The 24,000-nt window shown below is 52.5% G+C and overlaps 1 protein-coding gene across 2 annotated transcripts in view; it reads right to left on the reverse strand.

Moving 5' to 3' along the window:
- LOC129845648 (ubiquitin-like protein 3) overlaps window positions 1-24,000 on the reverse strand; it is a 63,084-nt gene that overhangs the window by 12,256 nt on the left and 26,828 nt on the right. For both annotated transcript variants that reach the window (XM_055913510.1, XM_055913508.1), the window contains exon 2: window positions 1,410-1,518. In XM_055913510.1, coding sequence (XP_055769485.1) covers window positions 1,410-1,518 — 109 coding nt within the window. The remainder of the gene's footprint in view (window positions 1-1,409; window positions 1,519-24,000) is intronic.

Genomic DNA, 24,000 nt, shown 5'->3' on the forward strand with positions numbered 1-24,000 from the left:
GTGTCACTCACCCATTGGCCAGTTGTAATGTGTGCCTGTGAGGTGTCACTCACCCATTGGCCAGTTGTGTGCCTGTGAGGTGTCACTCACCCATTGGCCAGTTGTAATGTGTGCCTGTGAGGTGTCACTCACAAAAAAAAATAGAGCTGGCCCTGCTGTGAGGTGTCACCCACCCATTGGCCAGTTGTAAATGTGTGTCTGTGTGGTGTCACTCACCCATTGGCCAGTTGTAAATGTGTGTCTGTGTGGTGTCACTCACCCATTGGCCAGTTGTAAATATGTGTCTGTGTGGTGTCACTCACCCATTGGCCAGTTGTAAATGTGTGTCTGTGTGGTGTCACTCACCCATTGGCCAGTTGTAATGTGTCTGTGAGGTGTCACTCACCCATTGGCCAGTTGTAAATGTGTGTCTCTGTGGTGTCACTCACCCATTGGCCAGTTGTAATGTGTCTGTGAGGTGTCACTCACCCATTGGCCAGTTGTAAATGTGTGTCTGTGTGGTGCCACTCACCCATTAGCCAGTTGTAATGTGTCTGTGAGGTGTCACTCACCCATTGGCCAGTTGTAATGTGTCTGTGAGGTGTCACTCACCCATTGGCCAGTTGTAATGTGTCTGTGAGGTGTCACTCACCCATTGGCCAGTTGTAATGTGTCTGTGAGGTGTCACTCACCCATTGGCCAGTTGTAATGTGTCTGTGTGGTGTCACTCACCCATTGGCCAGTTGTAAATGTGTGTCTGTGTGGTGTCACTCACCCATTGGCCAGTTGTAAATATGTGTCTGTGTGGTGTCACTCACCCATTGGCCAGTTGTAAATGTGTGTCTGTGTGGTGTCACTCACCCATTGGCCAGTTGTAATGTGTCTGTGAGGTGTCACTCACCCATTGGCCAGTTGTAAATGTGTGTCTCTGTGGTGTCACTCACCCATTGGCCAGTTGTAATGTGTCTGTGAGGTGTCACTCACCCATTGGCCAGTTGTAAATGTGTGTCTGTGTGGTGCCACTCACCCATTAGCCAGTTGTAATGTGTCTGTGAGGTGTCACTCACCCATTGGCCAGTTGTAATGTGTCTGTGAGGTGTCACTCACCCATTGGCCAGTTGTAATGTGTCTGTGAGGTGTCACTCACCCATTGGCCAGTTGTAAATGTGTGTCTCTGTGGTGTCACTCACCCATTGGCCAGTTGTAATGTGTCTGTGAGGTGTCACTCACCCATTGGCCAGTTGTAATGTGTCTGTGAGGTGTCACTCACCCATTGGCCAGTTGTAATGTGTCTGTGAGGTGTCATTCACCCATTGGCCAGTTGTAATGTGTCTGTGTGGTGTCACTCACCCATTAGCCAGTTGTAATGTGTATGTGAGGTGTCACTCACCCATTGGCCAGTTGTAATGTGTCTGTGAGGTGTCACTCACCCATTGGCCAGTTGTCGTAAACGTGTTTGGCGATGTCTGCGGCCGAGTCGTTGGGGGAGAAGAGGAACTCTTTCGTCTTCCCACTGACCAGGATGAGACGTAGGTTAATCTGAAACACACAAGGGGATGAGGAGGGGATGAGGAGGGGATGAGGAGCTGCCACACAAACAGACCAGGCGGAGAAGAAATCACTTTAAAGCACATTATCAAATCAGCTTATAGCTCATAGACAGAGAGCCCTGCAACACACACACACACACACACACACACACACACACACACACACACACACACACACACACACACACACACACACACACACACACACACACACACACTATAGGGCAAACAACACAATTTCTCTCTCACACACACACACACAGGTACACACACACACACACACACACAGTACAAGTACACACCGCTATATCAATCAATTTCAATCAATTTTATTTTATATAGCCCTTCGTACATCAGATAATATCTCGAAGTGCTGTACAGAAACCCAGCCTAAAACCCCAAACAGCTAGAATGCAGGTGTAGAAGCACGGTGGCTAGGAAAAACTCCCTAGAAAGGCCAAAACCTAGGAAGAAATATGATCCCAACAAGCAGATCATGAAAGATTAAATGAATACTTTCAATATCACCACACATCTATACAATCTCGCACGCACGCACACGCACACGCACACGCACACACACGCACACGCACACGCACACGCACACGCACACGCACACACACACACACACAGGAAGCATCGTTGCCAACAACACAACCCGAATCAACATGTAACCAGGTGACATTGTTTATGAACTCTTATTAAATAAAAAGTTATGGTATTGTTGACTTGGGTAGAAAAATATCCAAAAATACACAATGTACCTTCAGAGATCGACATATAATCTAAATCAATTTCTACCTGCAGGAAACCGAACAGTGTTTCTACCTGCAGGACACCGAACAGTGTTTCTACCTGCAGGAAACAGTGTTTCTACCTGCAGGAAACCGAACAGTGTTTCTACCTGCAGGAAACAGTGTTTCTACCTGCAGGACACCGAACAGTGATTCTACCTGCAAGAAACCGAACAGTGTTTCTACCTGCAGGAAACCGAACAGCGTTTCTACCTGGAGGAAACAGTGTTTCTACCTGCAGGAAACCGAACAGTGTTTCTAACTGCTGGAAACCGAACAGTGTTTCTACCTGGAGGAAACCGAACAGTGTTTCTACCTGCAGGAAACCGAACAGTGTTTCTACCTGCAGGAAACCGAACAGTGTTTCTACCTGCAGGACACCGAACAGTGTTTCTACCTGCAGGAAACCGAACAGTGTTTCTACCTGCAGGAAACCGAACAGCGTTTCTACCTGCAGGAAACCGAACAGTGTTTCTACCTGCAGGAAACCGAACAGCGTTTCTACCTGCAGGAAACCGAACAGCGTTTCTACCTGCTGGAAACCGAACAGCGTTTCTACCTGCAGGAAACCGAACAGTGTTTCTACCTGCAGGAAACAGTGTTTCTACCTGCAGGACACCGAACAGTGATTCTACCTGCAGGAAACCGAACAGTGTTTCTACCTGCAGGAAACCGAACAGTGTTTCTACCTGCAGGAAACAGTGTTTCTACCTGCAGGACACCGAACAGTGTTTCTACCTAGAGGAAACAGTGTTTCTACCTGCAGGACACCGAACAGTGATTCTACCTGCAGGAAACCGAACAGTGTTTCTACCTGCAGGAAACCGAACAGTGTTTCTACCTGCAGGAAACCGAACAACGTTTCTACCTGGAGGAAACCGAACAGTGTTTCTACCTGCTGGAAACCGAACAGCGTTTCTACCTGCGGGAAACCGAACAGCGTTTCTACCTGCAGGAAACCGAACAGTGTTTCTACCTGCAGGACACCGAACAGTGTTTCTACCTGCAGGAAACCGAACAGTGTTTCTACCTGCAGGAAACCGAACAGCGTTTCTACCTGGAGGAAACCGAACAGTGTTTCTACCTGGAGGAAACCGAACAGCATTTCTACCTGCAGGAAACCGAACAGTGTTTCTACCTGCAGGAAACCGAACAGTGTTTCTACCTGCTGGAAACCGAACAGCGTTTCTACCTTCAGGAAACCGAACAGTGTTTCTACCTGCAGGAAACCGAACAGTGTTTCTACCTGCAGGACACCGAGCAGTGTTTCTACCGGCAGGAAACCGAACAGTGTTTCTACCTGCAGGAAACCGAACAGTGTTTCTACCTGCAGGAAACCGAACAGTGTTTCTACCTGCAGGAAACCGAACAGCGTTTCTACCTGGAGGAAACCGAACAGTGTTTCTACCTGCAGGAAACCGAACAGTATTTCTACCTGCAGGAAACCGAACAGTGTTTCTACCTGGAGGAAACCGAACAGTGTTTCTACCTGCAGGAAACCGAACAGTATTTCTACCTGCAGGAAACCGAACAGTGTTTCTACCTGGAGGAAACCGAACAGCGTTTCTACCTGCAGGAAACCGAACAGTGTTTCTACCTGCAGGAAACCGAACAGTGTTTCTACCTGCTGGAAACCGAACAGCGTTTCTACCTGCAGGAAACCGAACAGTGTTTCTACCTGCAGGACACCGAACAGTGTTTCTACCTGCAGGAAACCGAACAGCGTTTCTACCTTCAGGAAACCGAACAGCGTTTCTACCTTCAGGAAACCGAACAGCGTTTCTACCTTCAGGAAACCGAACAGCGTTTCTACCTTCAGGACACCGAACAGTGTTTCTACCTGCAGGACACCGAACAGTGTTTCTACCTGCAGGAAACCGAACAGCGTTTCTACCTGCAGGAAACCGAACAGCGTTTCTACCTGCAGGAAACCGAACAGTGTTTCTACCTGCAGGAAACCGAACAGTGTTTCTACCTGCAGGAAACCGAACAGTGTTTCTACCTGCAGGAAACCGAACAGCGTTTCTACCTGCAGGAAACCGAACAGCGTTTCTACCTGCAGGAAACCGAACAGCGTTTCTACCTGGAGGAAACCGAACAGTGTTTCTACCTGCTGGAAACCGAACAGCGTTTCTACCTGCGGGAAACCGAACAGTGTTTCTACCTGCAGGAAACCGAATAGTGTTTCAACCTGCAGGACACCGAACAGTGTTTCTACCTGCAGGAAACCGAATAGTGTTTCAACCTGCAGGACACCGAACAGTGTTTCTACCTGCAGGACACCGAACAGTGTTTCTACCTGCAGGACACCGAACAGTGTTTCTACCTGCAGGAAACCGAATAGTGTTTCAACCTGCAGGACACCGAACAGTGTTTCTACCTGCAGGAAACCGAATAGTGTTTCAACCTGCAGGACACCGAACAGTGTTTCTACCTGCAGGACACCGAACAGTGTTTCTACCTGCAGGAAACAGTGTTTCTACCTGCAGGAAACCGAACAGTGTTTCTACCTGCAGGAAACCGAACAGTGTTTCTACCTGCAGGAAACCGAACAGTGTTTCTACCTGCAGGAAACCGAACAGTGTTTCTACCTGCAGGAAACAGTGTTTCTACCTGCAGGAAACCGAACAGTGTTTCTACCTGCAGGAAACCGAACAGTGTTTCTACCTGCAGGACACCGAACAGTGTTTCTACCTGCAGGACACCGAACAGTGTTTCTACCTGCAGGACACCGAACAGTGTTTCTACCTGCAGGACACCGAACAGCGTTTCTACCTGCAGGAAACCGAACAGCGTTTCTACCTGCAGGACACCGAACAGTGTTTCTACCTGCAGGACACCGAACAGTGTTTCTACCTGCAGGAAACCGAACAGTGTTTCTACCTGCAGGACACCGAACAGTGTTTCTACCGGCAGGAAACCGAACAGTGTTTCTACCTGCAGGAAACCGAACAGTGTTTCTACCGGCAGGAAACCGAACAGTGTTTCTACCTGCAGGAAACCGAACAGTGTTTCTACCTGCAGGACACCGAACAGCGTTTCTACCTGGAGGAAACCGAACAGTGTTTCTACCTGCTGGAAACCGAACAGTGTTTCTACCTGCAGGACACCGAACAGTGTTTCTACCTGGAGGAAACCGAACAGTGTTTCTACCTGCAGGAAACCGAACAGTGTTTCTACCTGCAGGAAACCGAACAGTGTTTCTACCTGGAGTAAACCGAACAGCGTTTCTACCTGGAGGAAACCGAACAGTGTTTCTACCTGCTGGAAACCGAACAGCATTTCTACCTGCGGGAAACCGAACAGCGTTTCTACCTGCAGGAAACCGAACAGTGTTTCTACCTGCAGGACACCGAACAGCGTTTCTACCTGGAGGAAACCGAACAGTGTTTCTACCTGGAGGAAACCGAACAGCATTTCTACCTGCAGGAAACCGAACAGTGTTTCTACCTGCAGGAAACCGAACAGTGTTTCTACCTGCTTGAAACCGAACAGCGTTTCTACCTTCAGGAAACCGAACAGTGTTTCTACCTGCAGGAAACCGAACAGTGTTTCTACCTGCAGGACACCGAGCAGTGTTTCTACCGGCAGGAAACCGAACAGTGTTTCTACCTGCAGGAAACCGAACAGTGTTTCTACCTGCAGGAAACCGAACAGTGTTTCTACCTGCAGGAAACCGAACAGCGTTTCTACCTGGAGGAAACCGAACAGTGTTTCTACCTGCAGGAAACCGAACAGTATTTCTACCTGCAGGAAACCGAACAGTGTTTCTACCTGGAGGAAACCGAACAGTGTTTCTACCTGCAGGAAACCGAACAGTATTTCTACCTGCAGGAAACCGAACAGTGTTTCTACCTGGAGGAAACCGAACAGCGTTTCTACCTGCAGGAAACCGAACAGTGTTTCTACCTGCAGGAAACCGAACAGTGTTTCTACCTGCTGGAAACCGAACAGCGTTTCTACCTGCAGGAAACCGAACAGTGTTTCTACCTGCAGGACACCGAACAGTGTTTCTACCTGCAGGAAACCGAACAGCGTTTCTACCTTCAGGAAACCGAACAGCGTTTCTACCTTCAGGAAACCGAACAGCGTTTCTACCTTCAGGAAACCGAACAGCGTTTCTACCTTCAGGACACCGAACAGTGTTTCTACCTGCAGGACACCGAACAGTGTTTCTACCTGCAGGAAACCGAACAGCGTTTCTACCTGCAGGAAACCGAACAGCGTTTCTACCTGCAGGAAACCGAACAGTGTTTCTACCTGCAGGAAACCGAACAGTGTTTCTACCTGCAGGAAACCGAACAGTGTTTCTACCTGCAGGAAACCGAACAGCGTTTCTACCTGCAGGAAACCGAACAGCGTTTCTACCTGGAGGAAACCGAACAGTGTTTCTACCTGCTGGAAACCGAACAGCGTTTCTACCTGCAGGAAACAGTGTTTCTACCTTCAGGAAACCGAACAGTGTTTCTACCTGCAGGAAACCGAACAGTGTTTCTACCTGCAGGAAACCGAACAGTGTTTCTACCTGCAGGAAACCGAACAGTGTTTCTACCTGCAGGAAACAGTGTTTCTACCTGCAGGAAACAGTGTTTCTACCTGCAGGAAACAGTGTTTCTACCTGCGGGAAACCGAACAGTGTTTCTACCTGCAGGAAACCGAACAGTGTTTCTACCTGCAGGACACCGAACAGTGTTTCTACCTGCAGGAAACCGAACAGCGTTTCTACCTGCAGGAAACCGAACAGCGTTTCTACCTGCAGGAAACCAAACAGTGTTTCTACCTGCTGGAAACCGAACAGTGTTTCTACCTGCCGGACACCGAACAGTGTTTCTACCTGCAGGAAACAGTGTTTCTACCTGCAGGACACCGAACAGTGTTTCTACCGGCAGGAAACCGAACAGTGTTTCTACCTGCAGGAAACCGAACAGTGTTTCTACCTGCAGGACACCGAACAGCGTTTCTACCTGGAGGAAACCGAACAGTGTTTCTACCTGCTGGAAACCGAACAGTGTTTCTAACTGCAGGACACCGAACAGTGTTTCTACCTGGAGGAAACCGAACAGTGTTTCTACCTGCAGGAAACCGAACAGTGTTTCTACCTGCAGGAAACCGAACAGTGTTTCTACCTGGAGTAAACCGAACAGCGTTTCTACCTGGAGGAAACAGTGTTTCTACCTGCAGGACACCGAACAGTGTTTCTACCGGCAGGAAACCGAACAGTGTTTCTACCTGCAGGAAACCGAACAGTGTTTCTACCTGCAGGAAACCGAACAGTGTTTCTACCTGCTGGAAACCGAACAGCATTTCTACCTGCGGGAAACCGAACAGCGTTTCTACCTGCAGGAAACCGAACAGTGTTTCTACCTGCAGGAAACCGAACAGTGTTTCTACCTGCAGGAAACCGAACAGTGCTTCTACCTGCAGGAAACCGAACAGCGTTTCTACCTGGAGGAAACCGAACAGTGTTTCTACCTGGAGGAAACCGAACAGCATTTCTACCTGCAGGAAACTGAACAGTGTTTCTACCTGGAGGAAACCGAACAGCATTTCTACCTGCAGGACACCGAACAGTGTTTCTACCTGGAGGAAACCGAACAGTGTTTCTACCTGCAGGAAACCGAACAGTGTTTCTACCTGCTGGAAACCGAACAGCGTTTCTACCTTCAGGAAACCGAACAGTGTTTCTACCTGCAGGAAACCGAACAGTGTTTCTACCTGCAGGACACCGAGCAGTGTTTCTACCGGCAGGAAACCGAACAGTGTTTCTACCTGCAGGAAACCGAACAGTGTTTCTACCTGCAGGAAACCGAACAGTGTTTCTACCTGCAGGACACCGAGCAGTGTTTCTACCGGCAGGAAACCGAACAGTGTTTCTACCTGCAGGAAACCGAACAGTGTTTCTACCTGCAGGAAACCGAACAGTGTTTCTACCTGCAGGAAACCGAACAGCGTTTCTACCTGGAGGAAACCGAACAGTGTTTCTACCTGCAGGAAACCGAACAGTGTTTCTACCTGCTGGAAACCGAACAGCGTTTCTACCTGCAGGAAACCGAACAGTGTTTCTACCTGCAGGAAACCGAACAGCGTTTCTACCTGCAGGAAACCGAACAGCGTTTCTACCTGGAGGAAACCGAACAGCGTTTCTACCTGCTGGAAACCGAACAGCGTTTCTACCTGCGGGAAACCGAACAGTGTTTCTACCTGCAGGAAACCGAACAGTGTTTCTACCTGCAGGAAACCGAACAGTGTTTCTACCTGCAGGAAACCGAACAGTGTTTCTACCTGCAGGACACCGAACAGTGTTTCTACCTGCAGGAAACCGCACGGTGTTTCTACCTGCAGGAAACCGAACAGCGTTTCTACCTGCAGGAAACCGAACAGTGTTTCTACCTGCAGGAAACCGAACAGCGTTTCTACCTGCAGGAAACCGAACAGCGTTTCTACCTGCAGGAAACCGAACAGTGTTTCTACCTGCAGGACACCGAACAGTGTTTCTACCTGCAGGACACCGAACAGCGTTTCTACCTGCAGGACACCGAACAGTGTTTCTACCTGCAGGAAACCGAACAGTGTTTCTACCTGCAGGACACCGAACAGTGTTTCTACCTGCAGGAAACCGAATAGTGTTTCAACCTGCAGGACACCGAACAGTGTTTCTACCTGCAGGAAACCGAACAGTGTTTCTACCTGCAGGAAACAGTGTTTCTACCTGCAGGAAACCGAACAGCGTTTCTACCTGCAGGAAACCGAACAGCGTTTCTACCTGCAGGAAACCAAACAGTGTTTCTACCTGCTGGAAACCGAACAGTGTTTCTACCTGCAGGAAACAGTGTTTCTACCTGCAGGAAACAGTGTTTCTACCTGCGGGAAACCGAACAGTGTTTCTACCTGCAGGAAACCGAACAGTGTTTCTACCTGCAGGACACCGAACAGCGTTTCTACCTGCAGGAAACCGAACAGTGTTTCTACCTGCAGGACACCGAACAGTGTTTCTACCTGCGGGAAACCGAACAGTGTTTCTACCTGCAGGAAACCGAACAGCGTTTCTACCTGCAGGAAACCGAACAGCGTTTCTACCTGCAGGAAACCGAACAGCGTTTCTACCTGCAGGAAACCGAACAGTGTTTCTACCTGCAGGAAACCGAACAGTGTTTCTACCTGCAGGACACCGAACAGTGTTTCTACCTGCAGGAAACCGAACAGTGTTTCTACCTGCAGGACACCGAACAGTGTTTCTACCTGCAGGACACCGAACAGTGTTTCTACCTGCAGGAAACCGAACAGTGTTTCTACCTGCAGGAAACCGAACAGTGTTTCTACCTGCAGGAAACCGAACAGTGTTTCTACCTGCAGGAAACCGAACAGCGTTTCTACCTGCAGGAAACCGAACAGTGTTTCTACCTGCAGGAAACAGTGTTTCTACCTGCAGGAAACCGAACAGTGTTTCTACCTGCAGGAAACAGTGTTTCTACCTGCTGGAAACCGAACAGTATTTCTACCTGCAGGAAACCGAACAGTGTTTCTACCTGCAGGAAACCGAACAGCGTTTCTACCTGCAGGAAACCAAACAGTGTTTCTACCTGCTGGAAACCGAACAGTGTTTCTACCTGCAGGACACCGAACAGTGTTTCTACCTGCAGGAAACCGAACAGTGTTTCCACCTGCAGGACACCGAACAGTGTTTCTACCTGCAGGAAACAGTGTTTCTACCTTCAGGAAACCGAACAGTGTTTCTACCTGCAGGAAACCGAACAGTGTTTCTACCTGCAGGAAACCGAACAGTGTTTCTACCTGCAGGACACCGAACAGTGTTTCTACCGGCAGGAAACCGAACAGTGTTTCTACCTGCAGGAAACCGAACAGGGTTTCTACCTGCAGGAAACCGAACAGCGTTTCTACCTGCAGGAAACCGAACAGCGTTTCTACCTGCAGGAAACCGAACAGCGTTTCTACCTGCAGGAAACCGAACAGTGTTTCTACCTGCAGGACACCGAACAGTGTTTCTACCTGCAGGAAACCGAACAGTGTTTCTACCTGCAGGACACCGAACAGTGTTTCTACCTGCAGGACACCGAACAGTGTTTCTACCTGGAGGAAACCGAACAGTGTTTCTACCTGCAGGAAACCGAACAGTGTTTCTACCTGCAGGAAACCGAACAGTGTTTCTACCTGCAGGAAACCGAACAGTGTTTCTACCTGCAGGAAACCGAACAGTGTTTCTACCTGCAGGAAACTGAACAGTGTTTCTACCTTCTACCTATTCTGGTAACTTTCCCAAATTTCCAAGGCTGTCCAGATCCTGTCTGTAAGATTCCTGGAAACGGGAGGGAATAAGCAGGAAATCCTGGCTGTAAGATTCCTGGAAACGGGAGGGAATAAGCAGGAAATCCTGGCTGTAAGATTCCTGGAAACGGGAGGGAATAAGCAGGAAATCCTGGCTTTAAGAATCCTGGAAACGGCAGGGAATAAGCAGGAAATCCTGGCTTTAAGAATCCTGGAAACGGGAGGGAATAAGCAGGAAATCCTGGCTGTAAGATTCCTGGAAACGGGAGGGAATAAGCAGGAAATCCTGGCTTTAAGAATCCTGGAAACGGCAGGGAATAAGCAGGAAATCCTGGCTTTAAGAATCCTGGAAACGGGAGGGAATAAGCAGGAAATCCTGGCTTTAAGAATCCTGGAAACGGCAGGGAATAAGCAGGAAATCCTGAGTTTAACAAGAAATCAATTCATTCAAACTGGAAGAAGTAAAGCAACATTAAATCTAGCATTAATAAAAAATTAAGTTTATTATTATTATTTGTTAAATATAGTTTATTTAACTAAAGTTACTTGGGTAAAGTAGTTCACTACATCCAAACTACTTCATGATAAATTATCTAAACCTGAAATGGCAAAGACGACAAATTGCAGGAACAGATCAGTTTGGAGTCAGATGGTAATAGCAAGAACAGATCAGCCTACCAGATCAGATCTACCTCCCTCCATCTCTCCCTCTACCTCTCCCTCTCCCTCTAGCTCTCCCTCTACCTCCATCTCTCCCTCTACCTCTCCCTATACCTCTCCCTATACCTCTAGTTCTCCCTCTAGCTCTCCCTCTACCTCCATCTCTCCCTCTAGCTCTCCCTCTACCTCCATTTCTCCCTCTACCTCTCCCTCTACATCTCCCTCTAATTCTCCCTCTAGCTCTCCCTCTACCTCCATCTCTCCCTCTAGCTCTCCCTCTACCTCCATCTCTCCCTCTACCTCTCCCTCTACATCTCCCTCTAGCTCTCCCTCTACCTCCATTTCTCCCTCTACCTCCATCTCTCCCTCTAGCTCTCCCTATACCTCTACCTCTCCCTCTACCTCTACCTCTCCCTCTAGCTCTCCCTCTAGCTCTCCCTCTAGCTCTCCCTCTAGCTCTCCCTCTAGCTCTCCCTCTACCTCTACCTCTCCCTCTACCTCTCCCTCTACCTCTCCCTCTACCTCTCCCTCTAGCTCTCCCTCTAGCTCTCCCTCTAGCTCTCCCTCTACCTCCATCTCTCCCTCTAGCTCTCCCTATACCTCTACCTCTCCCTCTACCTCTCCCTATACCTCTACCTCTCCCTCTAGCTCTCCCTCTACCTCTCCCTATACCTCTACCTCGCCCTCTAGCTCTCCCTCTACCTCTCTCTCTCCCTCTCTCTCTCCCTCTACCTCCATCTCTCCCTCCATCTCTCCCTCTACCTCCATCTCTCCCTCTACCTCCATCTCTACCTCCATCTCTACCTCCCCCTCTACCTCCACATCTCCCTCTACCTCCATATCTCCCTCTACCTCCATATCTCCCTCTACCTCCATATCTCCCTCTACCTCTACCTCTACCTCCATCTCTACCTCTACCTCCATCTCTCCCTCTACCTCCATCTCTACCTCTACCTCCATCTCTCCCTCTACCTCCATCTCTCCCTCTACCTCCATCTCTCCCTCTACCTCCATCTCTCCCTCTACCTCCATCTCTACCTCCATCTCCCCCTCTCTCTCTCCCTCTACCTCCATCTCTCCCTCTACCTCCATCTCTTCCTCTACCTCCATCTCTTCCTCTACCTCCACATCTCCCTCTACCTCCATCTCTCCCTCTACCTCCATCTCTACCTCCATCTCCCCCTCTACCTCCATCTCTACCTCCATCTCTCCCTCTCTCTCTCCCTCTACCTCCATCTCTCCCTCTACCTCCATCTCTCCCTCTACCTCCATCTCTCCCTCTACCTCCATCTCTCCCTCTACCTCCATCTCTCCCTCTACCTCCATCTCTCCCTCTACCTCCATCTCTCCCTCTACCTCCATCTCTCCCTCTACCTCCACATCTCCCTCTACCTCCACATCTCCCTCTACCTCCATCTCTCCCTCTACCTCCATCTCTCCCTCTACCTCCATCTCTTCCTCTACCTCTCCCTATACCTCTACCTCGCCCTCTAGCTCTCCCTCTACCTCCATCTCTCCCTCTCTCTCTCCCTCTACCTCCATCTCTCCCTCTACCTCCATCTCTCCCTCTACCTCCATCTCTCCCTCTACCTCCATCTCTCCCTCTACCTCCATCTCCCTCTACCTCCATCTCTCCCTCTACCTCCATCTCTCCCTCTACCTCCATCTCTCCCTCTACCTCCATCTCTCCCTCTACCTCCATCTCTCCCTCTACCTCCATCTCTCCCTCTACCTCCATCTCTCCCTCTACCTCCATCTCTTCCTCTACCTCCACATCTCCCTCTACCTCCATCTCTCCCTCTACCTCCATCTCTACCTCTACCTCCATCTCTCCCTCTACCTCCATCTCTACCTCTACCTCCATCTCTCCCTCTACCTCCATCTCTCCCTCTACCTCTCTCTCTCCCTCTCTCTCTCCCTCTCTCTCTCCCTCTACCTCCATCTCCCCCTCTACCTCCATCTCTACCTCCATCTCTACCTCTACCTCCATCTCTCCCTCTACCTCCACATCTCCCTCTACCTCCATCTCCCCCTCTACCTCCATCTCTACCTCCATCTCTACCTCTACCTCCATCTCCCCCTCTACCTCCATCTCTACCTCCATCTCTACCTCTACCTCCATCTCTACCTCCATCTCTCCCTCTACCTCCACATCTCCCTCCATCTCTCCCTCTACCTCCATCTCTCCCTCTACCTCCATCTCTACCTCTACCTCCCTCACTCATGTATGTCCTCTTGTGATTGTGTTATTTCATCTGATGTTATCTGATACTCTTCTGCTTTGACAATGTATTTCCTGCCAATAAAACTTTATTGAAGATAAGAGCGTGAGCGAGAGGGATAGAGAACAAGAAACAGGGATAAAGAGAGACTCACAGAGAGGGGGGAGCAAAAGAAACAGGGATAAAGAGAGACTCACAGAGAGGGGGGAGCAAAAGAGACAGAAAGAAAGACGAAGGGAGAGACAGAGAGGGTCAAAGAGAGGGGGGGGGGAGTCATTGCAGATTCTCTCTTTCGGTAACCATGGTGTTTCCACGGCACGTCACCATGACAACAGCCGGTGCAATGGTGAGTTGCTGACTTGGTAACACCAACACAGAGCAACACGGATACCTATTCTACCTCACACTTGGCTTCTCTCTCTCACTCTCGTTCTACCTTCTCTCACCGTGCTCTTTCTCCATCCATCTAGTCTTCAACTCTACTGCTGTTCTCCCTCGCAGGCTCTCCCCTTGCTTTTCATTCTTTCTCTCCATCCCTCAGATTTTTCTGGTGTACCTCCTTTTCTCTCTCTCTCGCCCTCGTGGCTCCCTCTCCTTCCCTGAAGGCAGGCCTCTTCTCCCTCTCCACCTCGGGACACTTCATCCCCCTTTCTTTCTTTCTTCCACGAAGGGAATATTAAAACTTCTTAGGGCTAGGCCCCTTTTCTCTCAATTTCCACCTGAATGACGTGTCTAAAGTAAACTGCCTGTAGCTCAGGCCCTGAAGCCAGGATATGCATATAATTTGTACCATTGGAAGGAAAACACTGACGTTTGTAGAAATGTTAAAATGATGTAGGATAATATAACACAATAGATATGGTATGAGAAAATCCAAAGAAAAACCAACCAGTGGTTTTTTTTCTGAGAGACCATCCTCTTAGAATGGCAAGTATGAGGCAAGTATCATTTAGAAAAGTAGCTCCCTGGATGCAATTCCTATGGCTTCCACGGGGTGTCAGCAGTCTATGATCAAGGTTTCAGGCTTGTAACTTCAAAAACGAAGAAGAAATATCAGTTTTAGTAGAAGGATACAGTCTTGGAAATTCGTATTTGTGCGCGCCATGAAGACATTACGCACCTGCTAAAGTTTCCCTTTGAACATATTTCCTTCCGTAAGAAATATTATAGTTTGATTACATTTCAGGGTGTTTGAGGAGTAAATAGTAAATTTGACTTGTTGAAACAAAGTTTAGGGGGTAGATTTTCAGATTTCTTTCTCTGCATGTTGAACAAGTGGATTACTCAAATCGATGGCGCCAAATAAACAGACTTTTTGGGATATAAAGAATGATTTTATCTAACAAAACGACACCACATGTTATAGCTGGGACCCGTTGGATGACAAATCAGAGGAATATTTTCAAAAAGTAAGTGAATATTTAATCGCTATTTGTGAATTTATGAAACCTGTGCCGGTGTAAAAATATTTTGACGTGGGGCGTCGTCCTCAAACAATCGCATGGCATGCTTTCGCTGTAATAGCTACTGTAAATCGGACAGTGCAGTTAAATTAACAATAATTTAAGCTTTCAGCCAATATAAGACACTTATATATACCTAAATGTTTAATATCCATAATTTGTATGATTATTTATTTGAATTGCGAGCCCTCCAGTTCCACAGGAAGTTGTCCCGCTAGCGAGACGCCTAGCCCTGACTGTAGGAGGTGGTAATGAGGAGTCACAGTCAGGTGAGGGAAATCTATTCCATGACTGACTATCTACCTAAACCAACCAGCAGCTGAGGAGAAGGGAAAAACACTCACTGCTTGAATTACTTATACATAGTGTACAATAATGATAACTTCCTAATGCACAGCGGGGCTTTCACCCTGTGATATACAGCGAGGCTTTTCCCCTGATTTGAGTCCCTGGCGGCATAGTGTGTTACTGATGGTAGGCTTTGTTACTTTGGTCCCAGCTCTCTGCAGGTCATTCACTAGGTCCCCCCGTGTGGTTCTGGGATTTTTGCTCACCGTTCTTGTGATCAATTTGACCCCACGGGGTGAGATCTTCCGTGGAGCCCCAGATCGAGGGAGATTATCAGTGGTCTTGTATGTCTTCCATTTCCTAATAATTGATCCCACAGTTGATTTCTTCAAACCAAGCTGCTTACCTATTGCAGATTCAGTCTTCCCAGCCTGGTGCAGGTCTACAATCTTGTTTCTGGTGTCCTTTGACAGCTCTTTGGTCTTGGCCATAGTGGAGTTTGGAGTGTGACTGTTTGAGGTTGTGGACAGGTGTCTTTTATACTGATAACAAGTTCAAACAGGTGCCATTAATACAGGTAACGAGTGGAGGACAGAGGAGCCTCTTAAAGAAGAAGTTACAGGTCTGTGAGGGCCAGAAATCTTGCTTGTTTGTAGGTGACCAAATACTTATTTTCCACCATAATTTGCAAATAAATTCATTAAAAATCCTACAAAGTGATTTTCTGGATTTTTTTTCTTCTCATTTTGTCTGTCATAGTTGAAGTGTACCTATGATGAAAATTACAGGCCTCTCTCATCTTTTTAAGTGGGAGAACTTGCACAATTGGTGGCTGACTAAATACTTTTTTGCCCCTCTGTACATGTAGGTAGAGTTATTAAAGTGACTATGCATAGATGATAATAACAGAGAGTAGCAGCAGTGTAAAAGAGGCGGGGTTGGGTTAATGCAAATAGTCTGGGTAGCCATTTGATTAGCTGTTCAGGAGTCATATGGCTTGGGGGTAGAAGCTGTTTAGAAGCCTCTTAGACCTAGTCTTGGCGCTCCGGTACCGCTTGACGTGCGATAGCAGAGAGAACATTTAAACAAAGTGGGTTTGTGCCATGAAGTACAAAGAAAAGTGCTGCTGTTCATTTTTTCTTGAAACGTCAGATTTTTCATTTTACAATAACAGCCGTACCGTTCTCCTTGTGCTAGCCTTGGGTCCACTACTAGCTTCCTCACCCTGGTGTGGTGGCAGGTTGCTCGTTGTTGCATTTTTTTTTAAAGCTTGTGCTTGACTACTACAAAGCCATCCATTTTAAATGTTATTTGCAAGGTAGTTCGATTCTGGGCCGAAAATGGTGATAAATAATGAGCGTAACTGCTGCTTCTCCTCGACCTTTCACCTCCCGCCTACACCTCGACCCTACACCTCGACCCTACACCTCGACCCTACACCTCGACCCTACACCTCCCGCCTACACCTCAACCCTACACCTCGACCCTACACCTCGACCCTACACCTCCCAACTACACCTCAACCCTACACCTCGACCCTACACCCCTCCCCTACACCTCCCGCCTACACCTCGACCCTACACCTCGACCCTACACCTCGACCCTACACCTCGACCCTACACCTCGACCCTACACCTCGACCCTACACCTCGACCATACACCTCGACCATACACCTCGACCCTACACCTCGACTCTACACCTCGACCCTACACCTCGAACCTACACCTCCCGCCTACACCTCGACCCTACACCTCGACCCTACACCTCGACCCTACACCTCCCGCCTACACCTCGACCCTACACCTCGACCCTACACCTCCCGCCTACAACTCGACCCTACACCTCGACCCTACACCTCGACCCTACACCTCCCGCCTACACCTCGACCCTACACCTCGACCCTACACCTCGACCCTACACCTCCCCTCTACACCTCGACCCTACACCTCCCGCCTACACCTCGACCCTACATCTCGACCCTACACCTCGACCCTACACCTCGACCCTACACCTCGACCCTACACCTCCCGCCTACACCTCGACCCTACACCTCGACCCTACACCTCGACCCTACACCTCGACCCTACACCTCCCCCCTACACCTCGACCCTACACCTCCCCCCTACACCTCGACCCTAAACCTCCCGCCTACACCTCGACCCTACACCTCGACCCTACACCTCCCGCCTACACCTCGACCCTACACCTCGACCCTACACCTCCCGCCTACACCTCGACCCTACACCTCCCGCCTACACCTCGACCCTACACCTCCCGCCTACACCTCGACCCTACACCTCGACCCTACATCTCGACCCTACACATCGACCCTACACCTCGACCCTACACCTCGACACTACACCTCAACCCTACACCTCGACCCTACACCTCGACCCTACACCTCGACCCTACACCTCAACCCTACACCTCCCGCCTACACCTCCCGCCTAAACCTCGACCCTACACCTCGACCCTACACCTCCCGCCTACCTCTCCCGCCTACACCTCGACCCTACACCTCGACCCTACACCTCGACCCTACACCTCCCGCCTACACCTCGACGCTACACCTCGACCCTACACCTCGACCCTACACCTCGACCCTACACCTCGACCCTACACCTCGACCCTACACCTCGACCCTAAACCTCGACCCTAAACCTCGACCCTACACCTCGACCCTACACCTCCCCCCTACACCTCGACCCTACACCTCCCGCCTACACCTCGACCCTACACCTCGACCCTACACCTCCCGCCTACACCTCGACCCTACACCTCCCGCCTACACCTCGACCCTACACCTCCCGCCTACACCTCGACCCTACACCTCGACCCTACACCTCGACCCTACACCTCGACTCTACACCTCGACCCTACACCTCGACCCTACACCTCCCGCCTACACCTCGACCCTACACCTCGACCCTACACCTCCCGCCTACCTCTCCCGCCTACACCTCGACCCTACACCTCGACCCTACACCTCGACCCTACACCTCCCCCCTACACCTTGACCCTAAACCTCCCGCCTACACCTCGACCCTACACCTCGACCCTACACCTCCCGACTACACCTCGACCCTACACCTCGACCCTACACCTCCCGCCTACACCTCGACCCTACACCTCCCGCCTACACCTCGACCCTACACCTCGACCCTACATCTCGACCCTACACCTCGACCCTACACCTCCCGCCTACACCTCGACCCTACACCTCGACCCTACACCTCGACCCTACACCTCCCGCCTACACCTCGACCCTACACCTCGACCCTACACCTCGACCCTACACTTCCCCCCTACACCTCGACCCTACACCTCCCGCCTACACCTCGACCTTACACCTCGACCCTACACCTCCCGCCTACACCTCGACCCTACACCTCGACCCTACACCTCGACCCTACACCTCCCGCCTACACCTCGACCCTACACCTCGACCCTACACCTCGACCCTACACTTCCCCCCTACACCTCGACCCTACACCTCCCGCCTACACCTCGACCCTACATCTCGACCCTACACCTCGTCCCTACACCTCAACCCTACACCTCGACACTACACCTCGACCCTACACCTCGACCCTACACCTCCCGCCTACACCTCGACCCTACACCTCGACCCTACACCTCGACCCTACACCTCCCGCCTATACCTCGACCCTACACCTCAACCCTACACCTCGACCCTACACCTCGACTCTACACCTCGACCCTACACCTCGACCCTAAACCTCGACCCTACACCTCGACCCTACACCTCGACCCTACACCTCGACTCTACACCTCGACCCTACACCTTGACCCTACACCTCCCGCCTACACCTCGACCCTACACCTCGACCCTACACCTCCCGCCTACACCTCGACCCTACACCTCGACCCTACACCTCCCGCCTACACCTCGACCCTACACCTCGACCCTACACCTCGACCCTACACCTCCCGCCTACACCTCGACCCTAAACCTCGACCCTACACCTCCCGCCTACACCTCGACCCTACACCTCGACCCTACACCTCGACCCTACACCTCGACCCTACACCTCCCCCCTACACCTCGACCCTAAACCTCCCGCCTACACCTCGACCCTACACCTCGACCCTACACCTCCCGACTACACCTCGACCCTACACCTCGACCCTACACCTCCCGCCTACACCTCGACCCTACACCTCCCGCCTACACCTCGACCCTACACCTCGACCCTACATCTCGACCCTACACCTCGACCCTACACCTCGACCCTACACCTCGACCCTACACCTCGACCCTACACCTCGACCCTACACCTCAACCCTACACCTCCCGCCTACACCTCCCGCCTAAACCTCGACCCTACACCTCGACCCTACACCTCCCGCCTACCTCTCCCGCCTACACCTCGACCCTACACCTCGACCCTACACCTCGACCCTACACCTCCCGCCTACACCTCGACCCTACACCTCGACCCTACACCTCGACCCTACACCTCGACCCTACACCTCGACCCTAAACCTCGACCCTAAACCTCGACCCTACACCTCGACCCTACACCTCGGCCCTAAACCTCGACCCTACACCTCGACCCTACACCTCGACCCTACACCTCGACCCTACACCTCCCCCCTACACCTCGACCCTACACCTCCCGCCTACACCTCGACCCTACACCTCGACCCTACACCTCCCGCCTACACCTCGACCCTACACCTCCCGCCTACACCTCGACCCTACACCTCCCGCCTACACCTCGACCCTACACCTCGACCCTACACCTCGACCCTACACCTCGACCCTACACCTCGACCCTACACCTCGACCCTACACCTCCCGCCTACACCTCCCGCCTACACCTCGACCCTACACCTCGACCCTACACCTCCCGCCTACCTCTCCCGCCTACACCTCGACCCTACACCTCGACCCTACACCTCGACCCTACACCTCCCCCCTACACCTCGACCCTACACCTCGACCCTACACCTCGACCCTACACCTCGACCCTACACCTCGACCCTACACCTCGACCCTACACCTCGACCCTAAACCTCGACCCTACACCTCGACCCTACACCTCGACCCTACACCTCGACTCTACACCTCGACCCTACACCTTGACCCTACACCTCCCGCCTACACCTCGACCCTACACCTCGACCCTACACCTCCCGCCTACACCTCGACCCTACACCTCGACCCTACACCTCGACCCTACACCTCCCGCCTACACCTCGACCCTACACCTCGACCCTACACCTCGACCCTACACTTCCCCCCTACACCTCGACCCTACACCTCCCGCCTACACCTCGACCCTACACCTCGACCCTACACCTCGACACTACACCTCGACCCTACACCTCCCGCCTACACCTCGACCCTACACCTCGACCCTACACCTCGACACTACACCTCCCGCCTACACCTCGACCCTACACCTCGACCCTACACCTCCCGCCTACACCTCGACCCTACACCTCGACCCTACACCTCCCGCCTACACCTCCCGCCTACACCTCGACCCTACACCTCAACCCTACATCTCGACCCTACACCTCGGCCCTACACCTCGACCCTACACCTCGACCCTACACCTCGACCCTACACCTCGACCCTACACCTCCCGCCTACACCTCGACCCTACACCTCCCCCCTACACCTCGACCCTACACCTCCCGCCTACACCTCGACCCTACACCTCGACCCTACACCTCCCGCCTACACCTCGACCCTACACCTCGACCCTACACCTCCCCCCTACACCTCGACCCTACACCTCCCGCCTACACCTCGACCCTACACCTCGACCCTACACCTCCCGCCTACACCTCGACCCTACACCTCCCGCCTACACCTCGACCCTACACCTCCCGCCTACACCTCGACCCTACACCTCGACCCTACACCTCGACCCTACACCTCGACCCTACACCTCGACCCTACACCTCCCGCCTACACCTCCCGCCTACACCTCGACCCTACAACGCGACCCTACACCTCGACCCTACACCTCCCGCCTACCTCTCCCGCCTACACCTCGACCCTACACCTCGACCCTACACCTCGACCCTACACCTCCCCCCTACACCTCGACCCTACACCTCGACCCTACACCTCGACCCTACACCTCGACCCTACACCTCGACCCTACACCTCGACCCTAAACCTCGACCCTACACCTCGACCCTACACCTCGACCCTACACCTCGACTCTACACCTCGACCCTAAACCTCGACCCTACACCTCGACCCTACACCTCGACCCTACACCTCGACCCTACACCTCGACCCTACACCTCGACTCTACACCTCGACCCTACACCTTGACCCTACACCTCCCGCCTACACCTCGACCCTACACCTCGACCCTACACCTCCCGCCTACACCTCGACCCTACACCTCGACCCTACACCTACCGCCTACACCTCGACCCTACAGCTCGACCCTACACCTCGACCCTACACCTCCCGCCTACACCTCGACCCTACACCTCGACCCTACACCTCGACCCTACACTTCCCCCCTACACCTCGACCCTACACCTCCCGCCTACACCTCGACCCTACACCTCGACCCTACACCTCGACACTACACCTCGACCCTACACCTCCCGCCTACACCTCGACCCTACACCTCGACCCTACACCTCGACCCTACACCTCCCGCCTACACCTCGACCCTACACCTCGACCCTACACCTCCTGCCTACACCTCGACCCTACACCTCGACCCTACACCTCCCGCCTACACCTCCCGCCTACACCTCGACCCTACACCTCAACCCTACATCTCGAACCTACACCTCAGCCCTACACCTCGACCCTACACCTCGACCCTACACCTCGACCCTACACCTCGACCCTACACCTCGACCCTACACCTCCCGCCTACACCTCGACCCTACACCTCCCCCCTACACCTCGACCCTACACCTCCCGCCTACACCTCGACCCTACACCTCGACCCTACACCTCCCGCCTACACCTCGACCCTACACCTCGACCATACACCTCCCGCCTACACCTCGACCCTACACCTCCCAACTACACCTCGACCCTACACCTCCCAACTACACCTCGACCCTACACCTCGACCCTACACCTCCCAACTACACCTCGACCCTACACCTCGACCCTACACCTCGACCCTACACCTCGACCCTACACCTCCCGCCTACACCTCGACCCTACACCTCGACCCTACACCTCCCGCCTACCTCTCCCGCCTACACCTCCACCCTACACCTCGACGCTACACCTCGACCCTACACCTCGACCCTACACCTCGACCCTACACCTCGACACTACACCTCGACCCTACACCTCCCGCCTACACCTCGACCCTACACCTCGACCCTACACCTCGACCCTACACCTCGACCCTACACCTCCCGCCTACACCTCGACCCTACACCTCGACCCTACACCTCCCGCCTACACCTCGACCCTACACCTCGACCCTACACCTCCCGCCTACACCTCCCGCCTACACCTCGACCCTACACCTCAACCCTACATCTCGACCCTACACCTCAGCCCTAAACCTCGACCCTACACCTCGACCCTACACCTCGACCCTACACCTCGACCCTACACCTCCCGCCTACACCTCGACCCTACACCTCCCCCCTACACCTCGACCCTACACCTCCCGCCTACACCTCGACCCTACACCTCGACCCTACACCTCCCGCCTACACCTCGACCCTACACCTCGACCCTACACCTCCCGCCTACACCTCGACCCTACACCTCCCAACTACACCTCGACCCTACACCTCCCAACTACACCTCGACCCTACACCTCGACCCTACACCTCCCAACTACACCTCGACCCTACACCTCGACCCTACACCTCGACCCTAAACCTCGACCCTACACCTCGACCCTACACCTCGACCCTACACCTCGACCCTACACCTCGACCCTACACCTCCCGCCTACCTCTCCCGCCTACACCTCCACCCTACACCTCGACGCTACACCTCGACCCTACACCTCGACCCTACACCTCGACCCTACACCTCCCGCCTACACCTCGACCCTACACCTCGACCCTTCACGTCCCGCCTACACCTCGACCCTACACCTCGACCCTACACCTCGACCCTACACCTCGACCCTACACCTCGACCCTACACCTCCCGCCTACACCTCGACCCTACACCTCCTGCCTACACCTCGACTCTACACCTCCCGCCTACACCTCGACTCTACACCTCGACCCTACACCTCCCGCCTACACCTCGACCCTACACCTCGACCCTACACCTACCGCCTACACCTCGACCCTACAGCTCGACCCTACACCTCGACCCTACACCTCCCGCCTACACCTCGACCCTACACCTCGACCCTAAACCTCGACCCTACACTTCCCCCCTACACCTCGACCCTACACCTCCCGCCTACACCTCGACCCTACACCTCGACCCTACACCTCGACACTACACCTCGACCCTACACCTCCCGCCTACACCTCGACCCTACACCTCGACCCTACACATCGACCCTACACCTCCCGCCTACACCTCGACCCTACACCTCGACCCTACACCTCCTGCCTACACCTCGACCCTACACCTCGACCCTACACCTCCCGCCTACACCTCCCGCCTACACCTCGACCCTACACCTCGACCCTACATCTCAACCCTACATCTCGACCCTACACCTCAGCCCTACACCTCGACCCTACACCTCGACCCTACACCTCGACCCTACACCTCGACCCTACACCTCGACCCTACACCTCCCCCCTACACCT

This window comes from Salvelinus fontinalis, unplaced genomic scaffold (assembly GCF_029448725.1).
Source record: "Salvelinus fontinalis isolate EN_2023a unplaced genomic scaffold, ASM2944872v1 scaffold_0331, whole genome shotgun sequence".
NCBI lineage: Eukaryota > Metazoa > Chordata > Actinopteri > Salmoniformes > Salmonidae > Salvelinus > Salvelinus fontinalis.